A 20,321-nucleotide genomic window follows, 5' to 3' on the forward strand; every position below is an offset into this window, starting at 1 on the left:
TCGTATCATGTGTGTTGTAATGTTAAATCATTAGGGTAAACAGCTGTCAGAAAAAATGCAGTGCACTAAAGGGACGATGTTTCCCTCTTCACATATGTACTTCATTACTTTCCACCAGTGGTGTAGTTGGACAATACTTGATTCATTACAGAAGTGAATGGAAGATGCTGCTCTGCCTCATTTCGTGAGTAGTTTGGTGTCATCTGCTGGACAGAATTAGACAGAGCTCAAATGCCTTGTTGTTCTCTGGATATAATAGACCTGTGATTCACCAGTGCTAAAGAGTGCAGACACAACTTCCACCCCACAGCACAGAGACACCCATTGTTTGTTTTTGCTCTCAGAAAAAAAAAACATAAATTTCCATTCCAGTAAACAAAAGGAGTATAAATAATCTGGAATAAACCAAAAAGTATATCACTTTTCAGTAAATAGGAAATTCACATTTGCCCCAGCCTTTCCACTGCTGAGTTACCAACTGGGTGAAGTGGACATCTGAAAGCTTCAGGTCTATTGATTGATAACTATTAAATGAATAATTTACCACTATAAACTAAATGAATAACAGAGACACCTTTAATTAACCCACAGTGTTATTTCCACACATTTATCTTATTTGACCAGAACAGGGCTGTCATCAACACAGATACCATCAGCAGTAAAGTGCAGATCACATTCTTTTCTGAGGCAAGAAAAAAAACAACAACAACAACAACAACAACAACAACAACAACAATACTTTCATTCGATCATAACTCCGCTGGCCTCCATTTGACATGCCAGCCCTCAGTCTCTCAGGGAAAAATTCAATCAGATGATTTGGGTGGATTAGGCTTTGTAACATGATTAATTTAGATTGCATACTCCATGACTGCCAGAGAGACTCAACATCAATCATTCATATTGTGGAAATCAAGGCGAAATAACTGGAAACCAAACCAAAGCAATTAACAGGAAGTGTGGTTCCGAAAACAAGCCTTTCCTCATCCTCCTCTGCATGGTTTCCTGTCCCATGAGCAATCCCTATTTCTCTTTTTCACCCTCTTCCTCTTTATCTTTCACCCAGCCAATATCTCAGTGTGTCCTTGCTGTGGCCCTCTCTGCTTGGTGTTTTCACAGCCTGGTCAGGGTGTAGTTTCCCTTTTAACAACAACACTGGCTTTACTGGAGAATTTCATGAAGTAGTGGGGCACACCAGCCACCTCACATATATGGTCCATAAACTTAAGCTGTATCACATCCCAATCAGTATTGTTTGCCAGACAAAGAAAAGGAACAACTGAGTTGTACTTTTAACAAGCACCATTTAAGTGTTTGAAGTCAACCATGTTTCTGTTTTCTCACTTGCATTCTCCTCTCAGCTGTTTTTCCCCTGACAGCACTTAGTCTGTGTGTGTGTGTGTGTGTGTGTGTGTGTGTGTGTGTGTGTGTGTGTGTGTGTGTGTGTGTGTGTGTGTGTGTGTGTGGTGGAGTAAGAATGAGCCATAGATACTCATTGACTGACTTAATATAGTGCGCATGATACATAGTGCAGGCACAAAGACCTCTATTCATGCCATAATGACATTATTATATATGAAAAGGGATATTAAAAAGCTGATTTAGAAGAACTGCACATTGACTGCACAAATGCACACCTTTATACTTCAGGTGCTTCTGTCTAAAGCTAAAACAAAGCCTGAAAAACAAGACTATTTTGTTGTTGTTAGATTTTTTTTTTTTTCTTTCACAGCAAAAATCTTGGACCATCTCCCTCTTGATTTTTCCTCCTCAGCCCGACGCCATAAGCACGCCTTCAGCAGACGACCCACTTTTGACTGAGCAGACTGCTCTCCCTCTATCACTGCTGTGCTTATTACAGGTTTTTAAACTGAAGTTCCTGTCCTAACAAACGAATTGACACTTGATTGAAATAAAAGTCGTCCAGCACATCGGGTGAACATGTAGAGATGGATTTTATGACGCTGTTTGGCACCGTTATCGCCGTCTTGTTCCACCCTGGATCCGCTTCTAAAATAAATGGTGAGGATTTACTTCGGGAGACGGAAAACTCATATTTTGAACTTTGAGACAGTGTAATGTTGTGCATTTTAATTCCGAAAAAAGACCTCGACTTGTTTGTTTTTACCGAAGAAGTTTTTAAAATGTTTGTATACGGTGCTGAAAACTGCAGCTTAAAGACATATTTAGCCTAATTTCCGTGTTGCTTGTTGTTGTTGTTTTTTCTAGTGGTTTAAGGTAACGAGGTTGATAACAGACCCACTGATTAAGAAGTCTAAAAAAAACTTTATGTGCGTTATAGCCTAATGATAAACAGGCTGGAGTCAAACTCAGCACAGCGTCACGTGATCAACAGATTGTTTGCGACTCGGATCACAGCTCAGAAAATCAGGAAATCACATAATTCAGTGCTATGGTAGTAATAAGTAATAGCGACTAAAATAACTTTATTGCTTAATCATAACAGTAGCATTTATACTCGTAATCATTACACCGACATTATGCATATGCAGCCTTTTTTCAATCTTTAACGGAAAAATTTGGAAATTACCCAAACAATAGGCCCAATTACAGAGATATGAGACCTGGGGGGCTCAACTCAACTCGGGAACCACTGGTTTGATTTATTGTGTTTTTTTTAAAAGGGATATTACTCAGAGATAATGTGCAATCAATTCCTTTAGGCTGTCAGAATAAATAATGATTAACCTCATTCATTAATTGTGCAACCTCAGCAAACCACTGCACTTCAGACTCTCAAAATATAGGTTTTATACGACAGTTTTTAGTACCATATGGTTTGCTTTGTTTGCATTGCAGCTGGAAGAATTTGCCAAAGCACTGCAAGAAAAAAAATTCTATGATACTGTTGGCTGTTTTTAATCTTCCTGCCACATGGGTACCACAGGAAGACTTCAGAAAACAAAGCATTGATTGTCTTGTTGTCTCCTTCATCCTCACTTTGATGTCCAGTCCAAAGAATTTGTCGGGGTGGGACAGAGCGCCCATGCTACAAGGTGTCCTACATCCAGGATAGCAGGCGGAGGCTCACCTTTGAGGACGCCACGCAGGCCTGCAGGTTGGATGGGGGCGAGCTGCTCAGCATTGAGACAGAGGGCGAGCAGCGGCTGATAGAGATGTTCATACGACAGCTGCAGGTTGGAGATGGAGACTTCTGGATTGGGCTCCACCGCAGCCCACAGCATTACAGGACAGGGACCGCAAGCCCAGGTTGCCCCTCACAGTACTATTGGCTGGATGGAAGCAGGGCCAAGTTCAGGTTTTTCTCTTTTTTTTAGATAAATATTTTGTTCATTCAGGTTCAGTGAAAACTGCACACTAAAAATGGAAGTGGAGAAAAGCCGTAGCCAATTGTGACTTACTGGAAAAAAATGACGCTTATGTGGGAGGCAAGAAATGTCCTAAGTCCCGTGTAAGAATTTGGGAATGAGATGTAAACATAAACAGTTACATGAACTGTTTATGTTTACTTATGTAAACGATATGAGTTTAAACTTGTGCATCTTATTTGCTGTAGGAATTGGCACTGGGATGAGCCATCATGTGGTGGTGAAATGTGTGTGGTTTTGTACCACCAGCCCTCTGCACCACCTGTCGAAAAAGGTAATTTCCTTTTCCAGTGGAATGATGACAACTGCAACTCCAAGAACAACTTTGTCTGCAAATACCCAGAAGGTGAGCTGCTAGATTACACACTCTGCTGTTGTACCTGGCTGTGCAGTGGTGGGAAATATTGACATTTGGCACTCTTGACTTCAGCTGGTTACTACTTTAAATTAATCTATTGTTTTTTACCAGTCTTGCACATAGTTATTACTATACTCAATTTTTTCATCTGAATGATGTCAATCTACTTTCTTCTTTTCTCTGTCTTTTGCAGAAAAAGTACCAAAATTTACTGAAGACAGGAACACAGCACATGCAGGTACAACACACTGTCTATGCATTATGTTTCTGAGACATACAAATAACAAATAACTCCAAATCTCAAGAAAGATCAAGAAAAGTCTGATTAAATTAACTCATCACTACTTTTGATCTCTTTTGTTTAAGGTCTACTTTGTTGACCTCCCCTTGTTTAAATGAAGACCTGTCGTGGTCAAAATGTATCAGGATTTGACTTGTTTACAATCTGCAGGTGTTTGGTGTATTTTTCCATCAAGGATTAACAAAATGAGTAACACATGTAACTATATACATACAATTTAAAAAAAAATTTTTTTTTTTACTTAAAAAGGTTCTTTAATTAAATTTGCATCGAGTTGCATGTGATCACATCACCTAACAACTTGGATATTTGAACAAGAAAATTCAAACTACAAATTACAAGGAATGTCTTCCTTTTACATACTATTCTTAATATTTTATATCATGTTGATAGGAATCAGTTCAATTCTGGAGAGGTTAGATAAACAAAGTCATGTTATTTTTTTTATTGTCATATTCAGCTAATGGTGTTCATTTTTTTCTGGTTGCTCCAGTTCCATCACTGAGGCCAAACATATTTTCAACCACAGAAAGCAAAGAGAGGATAAAAATAGGTCTACCCAATTCATCAGGTAAGAAAAGAAAATCAAATATTCGTAACGCTTGGAGCTGGTGTGTAAGTGGTAACAGAAAAATGATGTGGCTTAAATATTCAAAGTTAAAGTTTTTAAAGTATTTTTCATACGTAATGTGCTTTTCTTTGCAGTATCTTTCTCAGACAACACCCTCTATGTTTCCTACATCCTCTATGCAACCATTCCTGCGCTGCTGTTGCTGCTGTTCGCAGCTGCAGGGTTCTTCTGCTACAAGCAGCATGCTAAGAGGTAAAAACAGATATATAAGAGCTGTAAAATGACACTTTAAGAACATTTCAAGAAGAGATTATGTCCTATTTTGCAGAACAAGAAGTATATGTCTGTGTCTGATTCATTTGTTTACTTTTATTTATCAATAAGGCAACTCTTCAAGTATTTACTCAGTTGTGGCCAAAATGAGCACACATGTCCTCAGGGCCTTTATAACTTATCTGTGGTACATTTGGTCCTTGAAAATGTAAAACGTGTCAGAAGAGATCTGTTTGTTATTTTATTTGATGAGCAGTGTGTCTTTAAACCCTGTTGTGATGATTCTAACTGCGCTCTTTAATGTAATTTTTGTATCGATTTCAGGAGGAAGACAGAAACAGAAAGCCATCCCAGCAGATCCAAACAGTGGATGTCAACAACAGCTTCACCTTGCCCCATACAAGGACCATATGCCTGTAGTGACGTTACCAAACTGGCTCACACTGCTCTGGATAGCAGCATGCCAGCAGACATCCTCACAAAGTATTCCTGTTCTCCTTCTCATGATGCTCAGTGTGACGACTATGAGAATGTGTCATGCGTGGACAGGGAGAGTGGCTTTGTGACCAATGACATCTATGAGACATGCAGAGCTCAAAGCCAGCGCTGCCGCAGTCAGGCTGGATGGGTGGAAAATGAGATCTATGGATAACGCTGTTTATGCCTATCTGGTCTCTGCAAGTGTCCGTCAACCTCACAGAAGCTGAGGAATATGACTCCGCTTGACAGAAAAACACAATTGCTGTTAACCATTGTGTGGCAGGATTACTACAAACATGGCTGGGTGTCAGCCTGGATTTATCTACACAGATAATCTGAACATGTAGTCCATCTTTCACCTGTGTTTATCTCTGTATCCAGAACACCCGCATCCAGAGTTGCAAATCAGATTTATCGTGAAAGCAAGATTTCTTAACATTTTGTCAACTGACTTAAGATTTTGGGTCCTGAAAAAAAGATCATATATTTCAAATCATTTTAATAAATGTTATTGATCAAAAACAAAATTCTATTGCAATGCTCATGGGGCTTTGTAGATAGAGCAGCATGCTAACATGCTCATGTATACCAGATACAATGTTTTCCATGTTCACCATCTCTCAGTAAGTAACTTACATTTATAAATGATTACGAAACAAAGAGTATCTGAGATTAATGGGAATATCTTTAGTTTTGCAGGTGATTGGTATAGATGTGTGTACCAAATTCCATTGCAGTCCACCCAGCGGCTGTAGAAAAACTTCACTCAAGACCACAATATCAACCCTATAGTGCCATTATATCATTGAGATTTAGGGTCTATAGAAACTGTGATGGTCTGTCAATAATTTTATGCCACTTCATGTCATAGAGGTTGAGATATTTCACAGGACAAGCAGAAACTGGGTAAAAGCATGAGTAAAAAAGTGAGAGGGATACTAAAGTGATTAAGCTTCATCTTCTGGGCATAACAGATATCTAAAAAATGTTCAAGACAATCCGTTCTGTAGTTGTTTTGATGTATCAGTCTAAAGTGGTGTACCTTGCTGCCCTTCGAGCTAAAATTATTAATTTATTTACAGTTGAATAAATGTAAACTAATACAAAAAAAATCATCAAACAAATATCTGTCACAGACAGAAATCATATGCAACCCTATGTGCATAGCAAGTGACCCTACACAAATTCTAAAAGGAATTCAGGAAATAAAAAAAACATTAAAAGAGTGCTGCTAAATTTAACATGGCAGATTGAACGTAATCCTGTGAACACTGTAAATGCAAATTCTCTGACACAAGGTTATTTATTTTGTAAAAAAAATCCCAAATTAAACTACCCAGGTGCTTTCCAGTAATGTCACAAGATACTATGAGACACAAAGACAAAAATATATTTTTGGCTCTCTGCTGTGATGGAGTTCAGGGACTGTTTCGACCTTTTCTCTAAGCATGAAGAGTGGTGTAAGGCTTCCTGTTTGGACTCTGATGTCAGGGAACAGGACAAAACATGTGGAAACACTGATGACAGAACTCTGCTGACCAAAGTAAACCTCAAAGTTGTGAGCCTTCCTGACTCCACCTGATTGTGGGAGAAGCTCAAACCTCCCACTAATCGTACAGTGCAGGTACTTTTTAGTAGTGTCCAGTTTAGAATTATGTCATGGAGTCATTCATCAGTGTTAGCTTGTAAAAGCATGTTCCCTTCTTGTAAATGCGTAAAATCACCGTGGATTTACATTAGTGGAATACAAATGCCTGCATTTTTTTCTGAGTGTGCACTAAGTAGGCTGTTGGATTGGTGTCTTGGAAAGATGTAGCAAGCCCAGTAAGGAGAGGCTGAGTGTGTTCTTGGAGAATGTTAGACAGGAAATGCCAAAAGCACATCTGGAACTCTTACATTCAGGAAGTCTATGCGTGACAGTGGAGGCCTTCGGAGCGCTGCTCTGCCTGCCTGCTTCACAATCCACTTTGCTCTGTCAGACTGACACTGCACAACATGAAGAAAACCACTGCTGGGTGTGAATGTGTCCTGTATCTCAAACGTGAATTAATTTCTGTTGTTTTGTTACAATATATAATAATGATTATTATAACATGGGTATGTTAATATTTGTGTGTATTTATATAAGTGTGTATGGGAATGTGTGTGGCATTAGATGTGTGTTAATGTAATTACAAAACCACTGACACTACTGTGCTGGGAACTTGAGAAGGAAATGTGGAGCCTTGCTTCAATTTTCTATTCTTGCCAACAGATGGTGCTGTCTTGCAGCTGACTAAAGTGTCTTTGTGGCTGATAAAATGTCTGGTTTCACATGAGGTTCTGCATGTTACATTATATAAGGTTATTATATATAGTTTTATTATGCCAATTGCATTTTTTTTTGCCAGATTACGTAATTTAAAGTAGACGATCTGTGCAATGAAAGAAATTATCCCTTTTTTAGTGTGAAATTCAAGCATATATATATATATTTTTTTTTTTTCATTCATTTTTCAGAGCACATTCTCAGTGTGAGTAAAAGTGGCAGTTTCAGGCTGCTTTAAGATGCATCTATCCCCTTTCTCCCTGTTTTTTTTTTTTTTTTTTTCTCGCAGCCGACAGAAGCTTTTTAAACACCTGCAAGGCAAAACTTCAAAGTTACCTATGCGTGCAATCAAGGAGGGCAGGCAAGCAAACAGATTTCAGAATAGCAATTTTACCGGTTGACGTAAGAGGTGGGTCTGGTTGTCTTGGCAACCAATTGGCACTGAAGTGTGGAGCCGCTCCGTAGCCCCGCCCCCTGTACAAATACCCCTATGGCTTTGACGTCAATACACGTCAACCAGAGAACATGACGCCTCTTTGCAAGTCAACTCGTGTGCTCTCCGGCTGATAGAGGTACCTCAAGCTGAAATATTATAGCTCTATTGTACTGGAGAACGTGGTGTGACAGTCCCCGGGCTCAGCAAATGGCCTGCCTCGTATCGCCTCACTGACGGAGAGTGTCGCCACATTGGCGTCCAAAGCTGGCAGGGCGACACCAGACATCAACTTTGTCTATTTTTTTTAATGGACACGCTCGGAGCGGCGGCGGCGGCGGGCGGTTTGTTTTCCTTTCGTCTTTATCTGTAGCCGCTCGAGCAAAGCCCGTGTGAGCCCCTCGTGTGTCCCTGCTCGTCTGGCTACCTCCTACTCTTCACACAAACAGTCCCATCCAGAACAGCATGGTCATGGCTGACAGTGTCCAGAAACCGCTGATCCGGGGTCCGGTCCGAGTGGGCTTCTACGACATCGAGCGCACTTTAGGAAAGGGCAATTTCGCTGTCGTGAAGCTGGCCCGACACCGAATAACCAAGACAGAGGTGAGTGTTTCGGTGAACTAGTTAGCCTCAAAGCTAACTTAAGCTACTTGTTCAGCTGAGTTACATAACTTTTATGCACTAGTTGACACCCCAGACATTCACAGCAGATACCGAAATGCTGTCCACATCATGCACTAATAGAAACTTGGATCAGGTAACTGCCGGCCACTTGGCTGCTCCAGTTCGAGCAACAGCTGGTGTGTTTGAATCCTGCAGGTAGACGAGCAGTGACTGACTCTGCACGTTACCCCCCCCCCCCCTCCCCCCCCTCCTCCTCCTCCCCCCCTCACCCCTTCAGCCTCAGCTAAACATCACTGCCAGTAAGAGGTATGACCACCGGTGCTGCTGGGAAACACAAACAAGGCAAACTTGCACGCTTTCTTCGTAACCTCAGCCCGGCATCATACACCTGTGCAGCTTTTGGTCATGACCCAGACAGTGGCAACGTGTGCCAATTCAAGAGCCTGGCTGGTGTAAACATCCTCAGTTGCTGTATCTGGGGCATGCAGCATGGGTCGGTCGTCCCATTATGTAATCCAAATAATGATGTGATTTCGTGGTTTCTTGTCCCGGCAGTAAGGAGAGCTTTGTAAGGAGCAGGATGTGTCAACCAAGCTCTGTAATTGGAAAGCAAAGTGTTCTGCTCACACGCACGCATGCAGGCAGCAATCCAGTGACACCGCTTTGGGGTCTTTGCTTAGCTCGGAGAGGGTTTGATATCACACTGCACACTGCACACTCTCAGGCGATGCAGGATGAGCTCAAGAGGGAACAGGGCTCTGATTTGTTTGAGTTCACTCTTAGTTTTATGTCAGCTTTCTGCAGAGAAGCCTTTATCAAGCAGTACCGCGCAGTGCCATGACTTTCTATTGTAATGAAACAGACACAAGGAATTGACTGTAAAGACTGTTCAGCTTGCGTGTGAAGAAGCCGTGTTGTGTTAGATAAAGGGACTGATAGAAATCTGGGCCGGGACACTTGTAAAATATGTTACACACTTTAATCTTTGATCGCTGCGGTTTCCAACTGTTTGTCATTGAACGTGAGCGGTTATACTGTGCAGAAAGACAAAGATTTACTCCACCCGCGCGACACTTGTTAGGTTAATGAATAACGAGGCAAGAAAATTAAGAGTCTTATTGTGATAATCTGGTTATTAAAGCCCGTGAAGTGACACAAGACTTAGTCTAGCCAGGTAATCTGCAACCATGTAACTCTTAACAGCTACTGTATGTGAATGCAGGTGTTAATTTCAGGCAAACACAACACCAGGTGCTTTCACCGAATGGCTGCATCTCCCCCTCAGCAGCTGCGGTATGTAGGTTGAATTAAAACCTGCATGCTGTTGGTCGCTTTCAGGCCAGCGGTTTTGGTAGAGGTCGATCAGCACTGATCGGCACAGAGAGCCACTGCAGCTGCTCGGCTCGGCCGAACCCATTGCCGGAGCCAGGCCGTTTGTTACAATGGCCCAAGGTCAGCTGGAGAGGAAGGTGATCAACTTTATGCGATGCCGTCCACTTTCAGAATTTACCAGGGCAACAGAGATGCCAGCCTGGTGTTTGTGTGTAAAGAAAACCAGAGTTTAATGACACATGAAACAGCAGATCTGTGGTGTCTGTGTGCGTGAGAGTGAGTGTGCATATTCCTAGGTAGGTGTACGGTGTGTGTGTGTGTGTGTGTGTGTGTGTGTGTGTGTGTGTGTGTGTGTGTGTAACCTACTTTTTCTTACCCATGGCTCCCGGTGTTATACTGACCCATTCATCCTATTATGTACATATTGTGGATTTACACAGTGCTGGCCCATCCCATGTGGTCATGTCTGTCAGCTCAGCAGGTCATACATTTATTCATATCTGATCATAGCATTGTCTTGTCTGTCATTACTTTGTGAAGAGGGTAAATTTCCCTGCAACGCATTGTCCTTAAATGACCTTGTGCCAGCAGAGTTTCCAAGAAGTCTTATTGTGTGTGTGCGTGCGTGCGTGCGTGCGTGCGTGTGTGTGCGTGCGCGTGTGTGTGTGTGTGTGTGTGTTTTGTATTGTTGCAGACGTAATCAGTTAGCTCAGATCTTATTTTTTACATTAAATACCCTCTGGTTCCTCCTTACTCGACTGGAAGATTGAAAGTTTTACGCCCTTGAGGTCTCGACTTGTAGCTGGAGTGCCATTAAAGGATTTGGATTTCTTCATAGGATTTAATACCAAATTGCATACCGGTCTGCACTGTTGCCGGGGAGATAATAATGGAGAACATTAAACCTATCAAAACAGACATTACTGCTCATCTATAAGTGGTAACTACAAATGTGCTAAAGAGGGATCAAAATAGGTGACGGATTTCAATTTAGAATTAAAAGCAAACGTAAGTCTGTGTACACACTGACATGATCAGTAGAGCTGTCACAACCATGACATGTTAAGGGATGAATCGATGTACAAATAATGGCGATTGATGATTTGTCGTTTTCTGTTCACGTCATGGCACTGCAGATTTAGCATGATCATAGTTTAATAATACACATACAGCTTATAAAGAAGAAGAACAGCTCTTTATTGGCATTAAATAACACATAAATGAAAATTACATTTCTGAAAATAAAATTTTCATTTATATATATATATATATATATATATATATATATATTTTTATTTTTTTTTTTTTTTAATTTTTTTTTTTTTTTTTTATTCAACCTTTATTTAACCAGGAGAGTCCCATTGAGATTAAAAATCTATTTTTCAAGGGAGACCTGGCCAAGACAGGCAGCAACATAAGAAACACATAGTTACAGACAGAAGAACACAGAATGAGACAAGTTAAAAGAAACTAAAAGTTAAGAGTCAGTTACTTAACCTGGTTAATTTAAAAACATTGACATTTTTGGGAACCTGCCTCTATTTCTTTCATTTTAGATTTAAAAGCAGTAAGTGGTATCAGTTCTTCGAGTTTTAAATCCTTCTACAACATATTCCATGATGAGGGTGCAGAGTACACAAAAGCCCTTTTTCCCATTTCCGTTCTGGCATTTGGGACAGCGAGCATAAAGAAGTCCTGAGAACGCAAGGAGTATTGTCCGTCAGTTTTCTGCATGATGAAGACACACAGGTAGTTTGGGAGCAGACCAAGGATTGCCTTATAAATGAAGGTGTACCAATCACAAAGCCTACGGGTGGCCAAAGTAGGCCATCCTACCCGAGAGTATAACTCACAGTGGTGAGTCAGAGCTTTACAATTGGTAATGAACCGCAGTGAAGCATGGTAAGCTGCGTCCACCATACGAAGACAGTTAGCAGAGGCATGCATATATAGAAAATCACCTTAGTCCAACACAGGTAAAAAAAAAAAAAAGTAGCAGCAACTAGTCGCTTTTTTACATTAATTGAAAAACACAGCTTATTTTGAAAATAAAAACCCAGTTTTAACCTCAACTTTTTCACCAGGTACTGCACATGTGGCTGAAAAGTGAGAGTCATCAATCAAAATACCCAGATATTACAAGAGTCATCAACCTCTATTTCACTTCCTTCAAGAGTGACCACCGAAGGGATATTCTGTGGCCTACTCCGAGAGTTTGAAAACATCATAAGTTTTGTCTTATCTGCATTTAGAACAAGTTTCAGTTGAAAAAGGGTATTTTGAACAACATTAAAAGCATTTTGCGAGAGATCAATTTCCTGCACAGGAGTTGACGCACAGCAATATATCGCAATGTCATCAGCATAGAAGTGAAAGTTAGTGTACAACACATTTTGGCCCAGATTATAAAGATAAAAGATATGCAAGAGGCTCTGCAACAAAATCAGCAGCCAATTTCAAAAAATAAGGGTCTATACGGTCAGGCCCTGAGGGTTTCCTGTGATCTAATCTTTTTAGGGCTTTATGAACTTCCTGCACAGAAAATGGGATAAAATTAAAAGGCTGACCAGTATAAACTGGAACACCAGTACATGGTTTCTCAGACCTTGGACAACAAGAGTCAAACAGAGAGCCAGAAGATATGAAGTGTTTGTTAAAACAATTCAATATCTCCATTTTGTCATGAACAGCGACAGAACCCTTCATAATAAAAGCAGGTAAAGCTTGTGAGTTCTTGCTCACAGAGAGGGATTTTATAGTTTTCCAGAATCTCCTCGGGTCATTTAAATTTTCAGCAGTAACAGACAAATACTATTCAGGTTTTGCTTTCTTGATAAAAGAGGAACATTTGTTTCTTAGTTGCCTAAACACAAGCCAGTCAGTGGCTGAACCTGTTGTTCTTGCTTTAGCCTAAGCCAGGTTTCGCTCATGAATACTGTCTGCTAGATCAGAGGAGAACCAGGGATTATCACGTCCCTGTACTCTGTATCTCCTAAAAGGGGTGTGTGCATTTATGATTTGTGTAAAACCATCATTAAAAAAAGACCAGGTTGTCTCCACATCAGGGATCAGCTCTATTCTCCTCCAATTAAAATTAAACAAATCATGATAAAACCCTTGTTCATTAAAATGTTTAAGATTCCTCTTATAAATGATGCGTGGTTTTCATTTAGGGACCTTAGTGTTCCTGTTAGCAGCAACAACACAATGATCACTTAGGTCATTGCAGAAAACACCAACAGCTGAGAATTTATGAGGAACATTAGTTAAAATCAAGTCAATTAATGTGGACTTCTCAGAGCACTTAAGATTTGGACGAGTGGGTGAATTGATTAACTGGGTAAGATTGACAATCACAAAAAGATTTAAAATCATTAGACACGGGCTTAAGCCAGTCCCAGTTAAGATCTTCAGCTAAAACAATTTCACCATAATTTAGTCTGGATAAAAGGTGTATCAGTGACTGTAATGCCTCGTTTGAAGCAGATGGAGGCCTATAACACCCAACAACGGTCATACAAAGGCCCTTAGAAATTTCAACATCCACTGCCAGAAATTCCAATTGCTTGCAAATCGATTCAGACAGAACCACCTTGACAATACATTTTTATTTCACATAACAGGCAACTCCGCCACCTTTCTTTGTCCTGTCAGCACGATAAACATTGTAACCATCCATGTTAATATCATCAATAACTGATTTTGTCAGCCAAGTTTCGAAAATGACAATAATGTCGGCATCTATTGATTTGACCCATATTCTAATCATATCCATTTTCCATTTTAACAACTTAAATATATAAAACCTATTACTGAAGTACACAAACAAGTTATTGACAATGGCAGGTAATAGTAGTCAAATATACAGTGTGCTATAGTTGCACAGATGCATCACTCATGCCATTAAACTGTACCAGAAAAAGGTAGCGCAATGAGATGACGTCATTAAAAGAGCGCCAGTAAAACCTCAACCACTTGGAAACAGTGATGGAAATATGACATTTCTGGGAGTTTCGTCCATCTGTTTTCATACAGATGACTAGAAACAAGTCTAACAACCATGCAACATGACTGCAGTCAGCTCAAATAATTGTTCAGTTGACTATGTAATAATTGTGACAGTCCCAATGATCCACACGTGACAATTGCAGCCCCTTTCCTTATTCCAGTGATGCCACTGTTGACACTGAATGCAAAAAGAAAATGCAGGGTAATCTGTAAGAAAAACCTTGGACCTGGCTCAGCTGTTACATCATCTGGCAGTGCACTGCGATAGCGAGTCAATGCAACCGCAAATTTCTGGTAAAATATTTTGTTATGTGATCGAGGGGAATCTTCTGTTTATCTGATCTTCAGGATAAAATGATGGTCACGGCGATACGTTTCCAGAGGACAATCCTCTGTCAGAAAGTTAGATTAGAAACCGCTGCACAGAGTCGTAGCATCTGAGAAACCTTCAGACCTGTGGTTCTGTAAAATTACATCCCTTTATTGGATTTTTGTCACCTCACCGAGGGCTGCAGCTGCAATCCAACTGTATTCCCATACCCAAGTTGCCCTTTTCATATAGCTTGTTTTGTCAGATTTTCAGTTTAATGTCATAGAAGACTATAAAAACCAGCAAACATTCACATTTATGAAGCTGGAACCGGAGACTGTTTTGCCTAAAAAAATAACTAAAGTGATTGATTAGGAAAATATTTGCAAATTGTTTTTTTGTTGACTGAATACGTTAAAGGACTAATTGTTTCAGCTCAAGAGTCACCAGTGCCAGCGTCATTACGCTCACATGTTGTTTTCTCTGAAACAGGACTGTTTTCATCTGTGTTTTCCAGTTTCATCTAAGAGTGGTGCGATTACTAAGAACTGGGGTCTCTTGTTTACGCCTCCAGCTTGGCTCCCAGATGCTTGGAACACTTCAGATCACACTGATGAAATGTTGTTTATGAGACAGTCTGAAGGAGAGATCTTAATATTGCCTTGTTACGTACCGGACACCATTAATCAAAGCCAAGAGTTTTGGAGCTTTGAGAGTGCGATTTACACATGTTCATAATGCACGTGTTTGCCTCTGCTGTACCGTCATATAATTTTTCATCATTGCTCAAATTTCCAGACTGTTTATGGAGATTTCATCACAAGCTGTATTTAAGTATTTATCTTGTGTCTCAGAAACAGTTCCCTCGTCTCTGAAAACAAGCTGGAAAGGAAGTCACCGTCTCCCTCAGCTGTTTGGAGAATATTAAATTGCAGTTTGCGTGAGCGTAGGTGGAAGTGTATGTTATTACCTATTAGGTCTGTTGAGCCCGAACACTGACTGTTGTATGTTTATTAAGATACCGACAGCTAAGAGTTGTATTGTTGATGCTTGATCATTCTGCAGGTGGCCATTAAGATCATCGACAAGACCCAACTAGATGCTGTGAACCTGGAGAAGATCTACCGGGAGGTTCAGATCATGAAGATGCTGGACCATCCCCACATCATCAAGCTCTACCAGGTGAGTCTCTAGTTTCGGTGTCTGCATCTTTTGACTGCCTTGCATGATAATAATCCTCTTTTTTTTTTGGAGGTGCTGCTTTCATTAATTAAGACTACAGCATATCATGTGTTTTTCTGGTCTCTTGTGTGTTTTATGTCTCCTTAAAATGGAAACATATTTGTCAAATGTTATTCCACCGTGTTGTAATGCTGTGCAGATAAATGGTTAAATCTGGTTTTTGGTTTCTTATTTTGCAGTCAGTGTTTTTGCATTTTTTTTGTTTTTTGTTTCTTGCTTGGCAAGCTGTCAATCAAGACATTTTTAGGACATTGATTGATTTCTTGGGTGTTCAGATCTGACTTTGTCTCTGACCCATCCCATCACATCTCCTTGCAGTCTGTCACTGACATTGAGATACTGATGTTGTTGGATGAATGACACTGCAATGTATCTATTTGCTCCAGTTGGGATACCATAAACAGGAATTTCTATTTCCTTAATTTTCCTTGACACATTTACTAAAAAGGTTGTGACTTTTAGCTGAAGCTGTAATAGCTATTACACAGACCTAAATTGGTTTGTTTTCTAATGTAAAATGTTCTAAGGGGCACTTTAAATAACTCTCAAGTGTTAGGCAACTCTTCATTGTAGCTTCTAACACAGGTCGAACAGTTTCAGACTAATAAAGACTTATTTTAAAACCAAAAAGTTAGCTACCTTTTTTGCGTGCGGAGAGTCGAGCCCTGCTATTAAAATGGCTGAATCCAATCAAAAGATCAAAAAGAACCAAGCATGCCTGCCTCACTGCATGATCCAAGTCTTTGTCAAAGCTCGCCATTTTCAGCATATATGTTGATAGCTTGGAAGCTGTTGTTGTTGTTGTTGTTTCCTATTGCAACTGGGATTTTGAAAAGAGGAACACAGAGGTAGCAGAAGTGGTTGATTTTAACTTTTGGAACTATGACCCTCACTTGACATCATAAACATATAATGGGTGCCGTTTTGACAGAAAATCACGATATATATATACCCTTTTAAAAATATATTGTTATTGATTATTTCCCAGAAAAACTCAGGAGTGGTTTCACAGGATTCTTTTTTTGTTGTTGTTATTGAGAACCAATTTGAACCAGAATTCATTGCCAACTAGTCCTTCTTCAGAGATACTCGAGAACTACACAGCCTAGTGCAATGGATGAATTTAGACATTTATCTCAAGTCTGTTAAGTTAGTTTGTTCGAGGTCATTGTAAAAGTCTACCTTCGTGAAACTGGCCTCCGGTCAAAGAAGGCCCCTCAGAGAGCACGTCTTAGATGTAATATGTAACATGCATTGCGGTGTCGGCCCAGTGTGACATCTGTTGAGGGGGCCTCGAATTTGCTCACGTCAGCCTCGTGGAGCAGAATTCACCGCTGCTCCTTGTTGATCTTCTTTCCAGGTACTTAAGCAGTCGGGGTGTTGAAGCGTTGGACCAATCCAGGTCGTTTTCTAATGCATGTGCAAACAACTGCTGCCTAGCAGAACCTGCCACTGCTAGATGGTTAAAGATATGAGAGCATAGTTAATGACTGACTGACTCTGCACTGATTGCATCTCTGTATGTGTTCTGTACTGTGTGAAGGTGCTACTGGCTTGATTTTAAGCATTATTAGCAGTAGTTGTAGATGATGTGGTTTAAGATGTTTCTATCACTGTTATCGGAAATCAGACTTGATCTAAAAATCAGATGATATTCTATTTCACATCTAAAAAAATTTCTTGACTGGCACTTTACACGTGAAATGTCTAATTTAGGCCAAAACAGATTAATTGCTTGTTTAAAAAACATGGATAATTCTTGTTCTGATCCCTGGGATCTTTAAAAAGTATGAGTATTAGGTGGTAAAGGGTGATTTATGACCCAAATAGTCAAAAAAGTAGCACCGTCTCTGGTTTTAAATTAAAATAAAACAGAGCAGTGCAGTTTGAGCAGAAGATAGCTACCATAAGATTTTCAAGATGTAATAGTATCTAATGCATATTAAATGTATTGGCTTTACTTTTGTGGCTGGGGAAATATCACAAGTAATGCCACAGCACAAGCAGCATCTTTTATTTGTATTTATTTTCCCGGCATGCATGACAAAAAGTGCAAGCAGAGCTTCAACAAGATGTGTGCTTCATGCTGATGAAGCAGAAGAAAGTGAAATGTTGATATTTTGGTAAAAAAACAAAAAACAAAGTGGCATGACACCTGTTGAGGATTGATGTCCTAGGACTAGGTCAGTTTCAGTGCAGCAGCATCACCATGTTGACAGTTGGGAGATTTCATAAGCACAAGCTAAAGGGTAACTAATCAGTAACCACAGCGAGATACTGAAGAGCATAAATAAACACGTCTTTACCGCTATGCACATCAGTCTAGGGTCGTTGCAACTCGGTGCCCTAGTGGCTTCTGTATGACATCCTCTGGACACATTCGACAAACAATTCAGACGCAATCCAAAGTTACAAAATGGACAATTTGTAGTGAATTCTGGCCTTCTTCCTGCTCCCATGGACCTTCACACACAAGACATTTAGGCATGTCACAGGAGGAAAGCCCAGGTGTAAATACAAATATTAATAATGGCCAAATTCCCTGTAGCTGCTTCAGTTTCAGGGTTCTGATACTGTGCATGTTAGCTCATCGTCAACCTGTCATGAGCGACTGACAGTCATGAGTTTCAAATCATTGTTTTCTCGATAAATCTATTAGCTGTTTGGCCTGTAAAATGTGTTGAAAGATGTGACCTAGTGTTTCCCAAAACTGAAGGGGCAGCCTAAAATGATTTGATTTGTCCCAACGCAATATTCCAGAAATAAAAGATATTCAGTTTGTCATTGAAGAGTAAAGGAAGCAGAAAATATTCATATTTAAGAAGCTGGAAACAGAATTGTAACATTTTATTTCTTTAAGAATGGCTTAAAGTGATTAATCACTAATCAAAATAGCTGGTGATTCATTTTATGCAAATCAGTTTATCATCAACAAATTGACTTACTGGGATACTTGAATAGAACAAAGCAGTCGTTAATGTTATTAGTAACCTTTTTCGTACAGTGACCAGTTAAAATGTATGATATTGAAAAGGCCTAACTAAGCAGTTGTCCACGTTCTCCTTCTGAAATACATCCCACATCATCACTCTCTTTCTGAACTGCAAGCAGCAAAGTTGTGTGTGATGATTAATTCTTAAAAAGCATATTTAATTGTGGCATAACCTAAAAAGTTAGCCGCCCTATCCTAAGGCAAAGAACTGTGTCCCCATGGTAACAATCAGTGACACCTGCTGACCAGTGGCAAGAAATTACAAAAAAGTGGAAAACATGGACCAAATTTGTGGTTTTAAAACAGTGTTGTAAAGCAAATAATGAGAAGCACAAGAGGTTTTTGTATAGTGATGTGTCATATGATCCATCTACTCAAACAAGCCTGCTTCATCTGTAATGTTTCTGTTGACTGTGGGATTAACACTTCCACATCAGGTTTTTTTAAAGGAAGTATGCACATTCCCGGATGTTTGTTTTATTCTGGGGTTTACAATCATATGATCTTAACTACATGATCTATAGTTTTAAATCTATGGTTAAGATTATTAGTAACACAGTAAAAATGTTTGTTGCTAAAAATGTCTAATCCCAGTTGTCTGAGTCTCTTTCTCCTATCCAGAAATTTCTAGCAGGAAAATTTTGATTAGGTTTAAAAGTGATGAAATATTCTTGCTGTGTGGTGCTATTTAAACAGAGCCCATTGTTACTATCCATAGTTTGAGGTGTACTAATGGTATTTTATAGAAATAAATCCCATAAATGTAATTTCCCTCGTGCCAGTTTGGCACCTTTTAAAATCGGTGTATACATGTCCAGGTCTATGAGGGAAGTTCACAAAAACTTTACGAGACTCACAAAAGTAAATTTTTTGTTCTGGTTGTTGCACTTTATTGGTATATTAGGCAGGCAAAGGCAAACTCATTTCTCCTAGCTACTGAGACGGGTGCTGTCTGTCACAAAATAGCCACGTAACCACCAATAACTCAACAGTTTGGGTGATGCAGTTGTATTACATAAGCCTTTGGGGCCTGTTACTTTGTTTAGGGAAAGTAAATGAGTGTTCATTATCATTACACAACCACGTGGCACTGTTCCAGCTTTCTGCTGTTATTTTTGTGTGTATCATTATTTCCAACGGCCTATCCATCCAATCAGCTCTGGTCAATTAGTGATTTCCTTTCCAGTCTCATAAACTGGCCCTGTGGCCCAGAGGAAGAACCCAAGCTAATGAAGAGACACAAAGATACAGACAAACCAACTGTGGATCCCATTTTAGTTTGTCATGTGTTGTGTCATGTGCATTTTCTTCACTTCTTTTTTCCCTTCACTTCTCATCATTCTCTGACTCTGGGGTGTTCATCTCTCTACTTTACTTATCCTTCACGGCAGCCAAGAATCTTCCTTCAATTACAAAGATGATCACTTTCTAAGTTACAGAACCACTCAGTCTGTCAGTACTGTCGTAGTGATGCCAATACTAAACGAGTACTTGATTTCCATATCAATCATGTTGTTTCAGAAATGCTTGAATGCACTGAGGGTGATATTGGATAGATCATGACCCTGAGTCAATACCTGCCGCAATACAATCAATTCCCATTGAAGTAATTACATTGAAAATGGTAAATTATACATTTACAGCACTAGAAAAGATATTGGCCATAAAATGAAAATGAGCCTTTCACGGTGGATATTTCATCATGTCAAACACAGGTGTAAGTAATAACATGATTAATG

General features: G+C 39.8%; 2 protein-coding genes across 6 annotated transcripts in view; both read left to right on the forward strand.

The window, feature by feature from the left end:
• The first annotated feature begins 1,800 nt into the window (after nucleotides 1-1,800).
• On the forward strand, nucleotides 1,801-7,601 carry laynb (layilin b). Of its 3 annotated transcripts, none has more exons than XM_069148076.1 (7): nucleotides 1,801-2,022; nucleotides 2,974-3,280; nucleotides 3,539-3,696; nucleotides 3,902-3,946; nucleotides 4,503-4,580; nucleotides 4,715-4,832; nucleotides 5,178-7,601. In XM_069148076.1, exons 1-7 carry the CDS (start codon nucleotides 1,950-1,952, stop codon nucleotides 5,503-5,505), a joined length of 1,107 nt encoding a protein of 368 aa, XP_069004177.1. In that variant the 5' UTR covers nucleotides 1,801-1,949; the 3' UTR covers nucleotides 5,506-7,601. The 3 variants fall into 3 exon arrangements, with proteins under 3 accessions (XP_069004177.1, XP_069004178.1, XP_069004179.1); XM_069148077.1 differs by having other exon boundaries at nucleotides 2,974-3,274; XM_069148078.1 differs by lacking the exon at nucleotides 3,902-3,946.
• Nucleotides 7,602-8,173: 572 nt separating this feature from the next.
• sik2b (salt-inducible kinase 2b) overlaps nucleotides 8,174-20,321 on the forward strand; it is a 49,993-nt gene continuing 37,845 nt past the window's right edge. For all 3 annotated transcript variants that reach the window (XM_069148079.1, XM_069148080.1, XM_069148081.1), the window contains exons 1-2: nucleotides 8,174-8,677; nucleotides 15,414-15,530. In XM_069148079.1, the coding sequence (XP_069004180.1) occupies nucleotides 8,540-8,677; nucleotides 15,414-15,530 (255 nt within the window). In that variant the 5' untranslated portion in view covers nucleotides 8,174-8,539. The remainder of the gene's footprint in view (nucleotides 8,678-15,413; nucleotides 15,531-20,321) is intronic.

Source organism: Embiotoca jacksoni, unplaced genomic scaffold (assembly GCF_022577435.1).
Source record: "Embiotoca jacksoni isolate LCO1_2020_lvr unplaced genomic scaffold, fEmbJac1.0.p SCAF_14, whole genome shotgun sequence".
NCBI classification, from domain to species: Eukaryota; Metazoa; Chordata; class Actinopteri; family Embiotocidae; genus Embiotoca; species Embiotoca jacksoni.